Source organism: Mustela nigripes, chromosome 1, assembly GCF_022355385.1.
Source record: "Mustela nigripes isolate SB6536 chromosome 1, MUSNIG.SB6536, whole genome shotgun sequence".
In the NCBI taxonomy this organism is placed as follows: domain Eukaryota; kingdom Metazoa; phylum Chordata; class Mammalia; order Carnivora; family Mustelidae; genus Mustela; species Mustela nigripes.
The window spans coordinates 47,546,658-47,553,173 of record NC_081557.1 but is presented as its reverse complement, the minus strand read 5'-3'; the positions used below and the strand labels follow the sequence as shown (position 1 = coordinate 47,553,173).

At 42.8% G+C, this 6,516-nt stretch overlaps 1 protein-coding gene across 1 annotated transcript; it reads right to left on the bottom strand.

The window, feature by feature from the left end:
* Nucleotides 1–2,302: 2,302 nt before the first annotated feature.
* On the bottom strand, nt 2,303–3,591 carry LOC132011858 (olfactory receptor 52K1-like). The gene is given in 2 exon segments (XM_059391075.1): nt 2,303–2,991; nt 2,994–3,591. Coding segments are annotated over 2 exon segments (996 nt in total). The 5' UTR covers nt 3,349–3,591; the 3' UTR covers nt 2,303–2,350.
* Nucleotides 3,592–6,516: the final 2,925 nt, after the last annotated feature.

Here is a 6,516-nt window from a genome sequence, read left to right as displayed (position 1 = left end):
TCTCAGAGTACAGGTCTTTCACTTCTTTGGTTAAAATTATTCCTAGATATTTTGCTGTTTGTGGTGCAATTGTAAATGGGATTGTTTTCTTAATTTCACTTTCTGTTGCTTCATTGTTAGCATATAGGAATGCAATAGATTTCTGTACATTGATTTTGTATCCTGCAACTTTACAGAATTACAGTTTTAGTAGTTTTCGGGGGTCTTTAGGGTCTTCTATATAGAGTTATCATGTCATCTGCAAATAGTGAATTTTACTTCTTCCTTACCAGTTTGGTTGTCTTTTATTTCTTTATATTGTCTAATTACTATGGCTAGGACTTCTAGTACTTGCTGAATAAAAGTGGTAAGAGTGGACATCCTTGTGTTCTTCCTGACCTTAGGCAAAAGTTTTCAGCTTTTCACCATTGAGTATATTAGCTGTGGGTTTTTCATATATGACCTTTATTATGTTGAGGTATATTTTCTCTAGACCCACTTTGCAGAGGATTTTTATCATGAATGGATATTGTACTTGTGACTGTATTTTATTATTCATAGCATCCTAATGTATGAATGTACCATAATCTATTTACACATGTTATTGCTCAAGGACATTATTTTGTTTCTAGTTTTTCACAACTAGGAACAATGCTACTATGAAAATTCTTATACATGTATTTTGATGGCCAGGTATCTGAGGAGATTTATGGGGTCTTGGGGTATACATATCTTCAATTTCACTAGATAATGACAAGTTGTCTTCCAGAGTGGTTCACCAATCTACGACCTCCCTGGTAATGCATGAGAATTTTGTGGTTATCTTCTGGGAAATTTTGTATTACATGAATGAATCTGTTATGTTTACACAATACATGTGTGAAGTTGTACAGTGTGCAACCTGAACATCTTATATGCGAGAGGCTAAAGGTCAAATACTTTTTCTTATACTTATTTTTTGAAATGACTCTTTAAGTCTTTTGCGTATTATCTGTCTTTTCCTTGTTGATTTGTAGTTGTTCTTTACATATTCTAGCTATCAGTTTTTTGGTTAAATTTATTGCAAATATCTTCCCCAAATCTGTGGCTTACCTTTTGGTTTCCTTTGGTGTGTTTTGATCAAAGTTGTGTCTAGTACATAGCGTATTTTTATGCAAATTACAAAAAGGTTCCCTCTCTGATGGTGTGGGCTGTAGTGTAGTGTGGGCTGAATTTCTAGCTTTGTATTCTCTTCCTTCCTCATCCTTGCTCTCTAACAGCTTCAAGATCCTTTTCTCATTTTCACAGAGGACATTGGCTCAGTCTACCTTTCCTCCCCAACTCCTGCCATTCTTCTAGACTACAATACAGTGCATTCATGTCCATGACCTGTACTCCATCTTGGTTTAATCATTTGCTTCCTTCAACACTAGTGACATATTGTCCATCCAGTCCAGGTCACAAATACATGATCATACTCCAGATCATTATCCATAAATGTACAACCTCCAAAGTCTTTTACTTTAGTGTTTTTCTTTCCAACCATCTCATTTCTTCTCACAATGCTCTACTAGGGCTGCAGAGCTATCTTTCCAAAACACAGATAGGACCTTGCCACTTTGCTGCTTTGTACTCTTACATGGCTACATACTGCCTAGAGTAAACCTTAAACTCCTTATCACGATAGATGAGGCCCTTCATCACCTGGCCTCTGCGTGCCCACCTGGCCTCCTTCCCTGCCTGGCCTGTACTGCTCCTATGCAGGGAGACTGGGTTTGGTGGGGAGAGTCCACTCGGCCGTGTCTACCCATGCCTCTGTGCCTTTGCACCCACTGCTGCTTTTGGCTTGAAATGCCTTTTCTTCTGTCTCCTTCCTCTCCTGCAAACATCTTATCTTATCTTTCAAACATAACTCAAATTCACCTTCTCAGTGAAGAGTTTTGAGTACTTGTCTTTCCTCTGTGTTCCTACAGAGTTTTATACATAAAGCTATCATTGATATTCCATGTCTTTATACCTTGGGAACTTTATAGACTGGAGCCTCCTTCAGGGAAGAGACTGTTTTTTTCCCCCTTTCTTTGCAATCATAGGGTTAGCATGGTGTATGTAAAGTAGCTGTTTGAAAATTATATATGAATGAATGAAAATCACATGCAGAAAAAAGGGGAGAAAGTTTAGAAGGCAGAGACAGAAGCTTACTTTATAGTAAGCTTATAGTAAGTTATACAGTTTTACTGTATAACTCTGGATTAGTAGCTGTTTACAGAAAATGGATAAAAGACTCTCAAAGATGAAGGCAGATAGTCAAAGCCAGAATATGGCAGGGATGACTCACTGACACATTTATCCTCTTGCTAGTGAGAGTGACTGTGGGACCTCTAATTCCAAAGAGTTAGGCAGGAAGCTCCCCTTGTGAGGGCAGAGACTGGGGTTTCTCAGGTGGTGCAGGTAGCTGTTCCCTTTGGAACAGAATTGCCAGGTGCTGCCTGATTTCCTTGGTCCTGGCTCCATAGATGATGGGGTTTACTAGACATGGGAGCAGCAGGTAGAAGGCACTGAGTAGGTTGTGCACATCCTGGGAGGCGGTGCGAGCCACACGGTAGACGATGGACGAGGACATGGTGGAAGAGTAGACGGTGAAGATGACCAGCAGGTGGGAGCCACAGGTGTTCAGGGCCTTTGAACGAGCTCTGCCAGATGAAATCTGGAAGGCGGCATGGATGATGCGGGAGTAGGAAGCTCCAAGGAGCAGCATGTCCAGGACTCTGTTGAAGAAGCGGACAGTGAGCCCTACAGTCTTGTTCAGGGAGATGTCCCCGCAGGAGAGCTTCATTAGGGCCATGTGCTCACAGGCAAAGTGGTGGATTATGTCTGAGTGGCAAAAGTGAACCTGGGAGGCCAGTCCCACCACCGGAGCGACGATGCAAGTGCTCCTGGCAGCTGCCACGCCCAGCAAGCCAGCCAGCAACTGTCCTGTCACTATTTTGGGGTAGCGGAGAGGGTAGCAGATTGCAACATAGCGGTCCAGGGCAGGATGTTGCAGTCAAAGACAATGAGGAAATAGATGCAGAACATCTGGAGCAGACAGCGAGGCAGGGAGATGCGGTTGAAGTGCGTGGAGAAGCTGAACATCATGGCGGGCATCACGGTGGTGGCAACACAGATACTGACAGCCAGGAGCAGAGCGATGAGCAGGTACATGGGTTGATGCAGGCTCCGCTGGGCAACCACCGTGTGGATGATCAGTGTGTTGGCAGAGAGGATCACCAGATAGAGGCTGAGGAAGGGCAACACCAGGAGGGCGCGGGACTCCTGCAGCCCTGGGAAGCCCACCAGGAGGAAGCTGGTATAGGACACATTGGAGCTGCCATTGCTCCATGCTGACATCATTCCTGGGGTGCAGGATGGCTCTGGGAAGATAAGAGATACAGGAGGCCTGGTTTCTGTACCTGGACCCCACCAGGGCCTTTCTTACCCTCACCAGGCTTTGGTCTTCATGAGTCAATATTTCTGGAGAAGAAAGGAGAATTTAAGGGCCATAATTTAATAAGACACACATCTTTCAACAATTCTTTGCATTTCAAATATATTCTTCAGGGTAGATTTGAATGTAGGATTATGGTCAAATGATCTGAACACTTCTGAGCATGTCACGTAGATTTCTGAGAAAGTTGTATCAGTCTTGTTGCAGTCATTGGTGCTCATATTAACGTACTATGATTTAAAAATATTTTTAGTAATTTTGTGTTTGAAAAATACGATCTCATTTTATTTTATTTATTTATTTTTAAGATTTTATTATTTGTCAGAGAGAGAGAGGGAGAGAGAGTGAGCACAGGCAGACAGGTTCTTTTTTCAATTGATTTTATTGGGTATTCAAAGGAGAATTCTCCTCTTTCATTTTTTCCCCCTCCGTTTTTAAAACTAGATTATTTCTGTTTTATACCTTATTTCAAGGGTGCCTGAGTGGCTTAGTTGGTTGAGTGTCCAGCTCTTGATTTCAGCTCAAGTCATGATCTCAAGGTTGTGAGACCAAGCGCTGAGCTGAACCCTGGTCAGGCTCTGTGATGAGTGTGGAGCCTGCTTAAGATTCTCTCTCTCTCTCTCCTGCTCCTCCCCTCCTGCTCCCACCAGTACTCTCTCTCTGTCTAAAAAAAAAAAAAATTAAAAAAATTACATTTTATTTCATAAAAAAACTTCTATGACAATGTTAAAGAATAATGATAAGAAAAGATATATTTATTTTTCCTCAGTTTTATTAGAACTCCTGTTTCTAATATTAAGTATAATATTGATTGTTCGTTTGAGAAAGATATTCTTTTTTATGTTAATGAAATACTGTTCTGTTTCTTGTTTTTAATAATAAAAAAGTAGGAATTTGTGTTTAATGTTTTTGGATGCCTTTATGGAACCAACTATAATGAGCCAATGCTTTTAAAATTTGACTTGTTGACAAGCAGATATTTATATTTTTAAATTCTGCTGAAACTGGTTTGTTAGTATTTTATTTAGGATAGATCTACAGGTTTCTTTTTTGGAACTATCTTTATGAGGTTTTAGTATCACAGTTATGCCAACTTCAAAATCAATTGACTCAATTTCCTTTTTAAATTCTATTTTCTAGAATAGGTATTTTTTTTAAAGATTTTATTTATTTATTTGACAGAGATCACAAGTAGGCAGAGAGGCAGGCAGAGAGGAGGAAGGAGGCTCCCTGCTGAGCAGAGAGCCCGATGCGGGGCTCGATCCCAGGACCCTGAGATCATGACCCAAGCCGAAGGCAGAGGCTTTAACCCCCTGAGTCACTCAGGCACCCCTAGAATAGGTTTTATAGCATAGGAATTATTCATCTCTTGAGAGTTTGGGGGGAAACTCACCAATAAAACAATGTGGGCACAGACCTTTTCAGCAGATAACTGTTTGGTAACACTTAGAGATTTCTGTCATTGCAATTAATCTACATAGGTTTTTAGTTTCTTCTTAAGTAAATTTGGAAATTTGATAATTTTCCCATTTCATAAAGAATTTTAAATTTATTAGCGTAGATTCTTATAGGGTAGTTTGCATTTTAATTATGCAATTAAATACCTCAACCCCAAGAATGACTTTGTAAGCTGGTAGTGTTTTAAGTCAGGCTTATCTCAAATCACTGTATGGAGTTAGGAAATGTAGTCCTTTAGGATGTGTGTGAAAACAACAAATACACACTCTCACTAAAACACTCAGTGACACACACTGGGATTCCCAGACATACCCTCTCCTACCATAGACTGAATCCCGTAACAAAAACATGGCTCCTATCCTCGCTGCTCAGACACCATTCCCTGCCAGACAATTGCCTCACTGACATCAAAAACTCAGAAACATAGGGCAGCAGAGGGGGAAGATTCCCTGCTTGCACCCACGAAGCCTAAGAGGAAGATGGAGCTGCCAACCTCCCAGCAATGATTCCTTTGTGGGCCTCTGGGACCACATGAGGCATTGACAATCACGCACGCACGGCCACTGGAGAGGACCGCAGAGGCCATCTTGGGGCTCCCTTTCCCTGACATGCATGTCTGCCGTGTGTGAGGCTCTACAAGCCCCTCCAAACTATATGTCAGGCCCGGAGATCCATGCGTACGTGGCTTCACCTGAGCATCTTTCCTCACCTAAGCCATAAATCTCTCTTTATGTAGTGTCCTCCCTCTGGGCTCAGCTGTGTCCTCTGTTAACTTGGAGGGATAGCTGTCTTCCTGAGGTGGTTTTCATAAAAAGGAACAGAGGGAAAACTCACATTATTTTTGAGGGCCTCCCGTAGTCTGGGCTGTATTAAGTACTTCCGCATCAAGACTCCTTCTCACTTAGTACCCGTAGTGTCTCTATAGGCAGGTATTATGACCATGGGTCAGTCATAGGAAGTCCCCCTTTATTCATTTATTTGTTCTTTCAGTATATTTTTCTGAACCTCTATTACATACCAGGCACTCTGTGAGGCCCTGGGGCTTCTATGGGTGCATTACCTGGGGTTTCAATGTCCACAGTGTTAAGAGTCCCATAGGGAAGAGCCAGAGTGCTATGGGGAGACCTCTAATTCAGCCTCTGGGCACAGGAAAGACTCTGCAGAGCAGAGGACTTCTAACCTGAGGGTCAAAGCTCGAGCGAGCCAGAGGAAAGTGCGGTGGGGTGCAGAAGCTAAGAATTGGTGGGGTGGGCTCAGAACGCCAAAGCCAGGGTCCCGCTTACTGTTAGCACACCTTGAGGGAGACACTGGACTTGGCCAAAGTCCCACGGAAGAAAAGTATAAGAAAAACAAGATGGGAGAGTGGGAGAGAGAAAAGATGCATGAAGCCCTTGCGGATTCTCCACCACTGATGAGGCTCCGTTCAAAGAGGAGGGATGTAGGTGAGGCTTAGGGAGAATTTCCTTCTGAGAGACCCGGAGCGGGTGGGCGGGGAGGGGACATGGGTGCGGATGGGGTTGTGGTGTAATTGTCCAAAGAAAGGGGATGACAGCCAGGGCTGTGGGTACACGTTGTCTTTCCTCCTTTGCCTGTCCCCTTGTCCCCTGGACCCACCA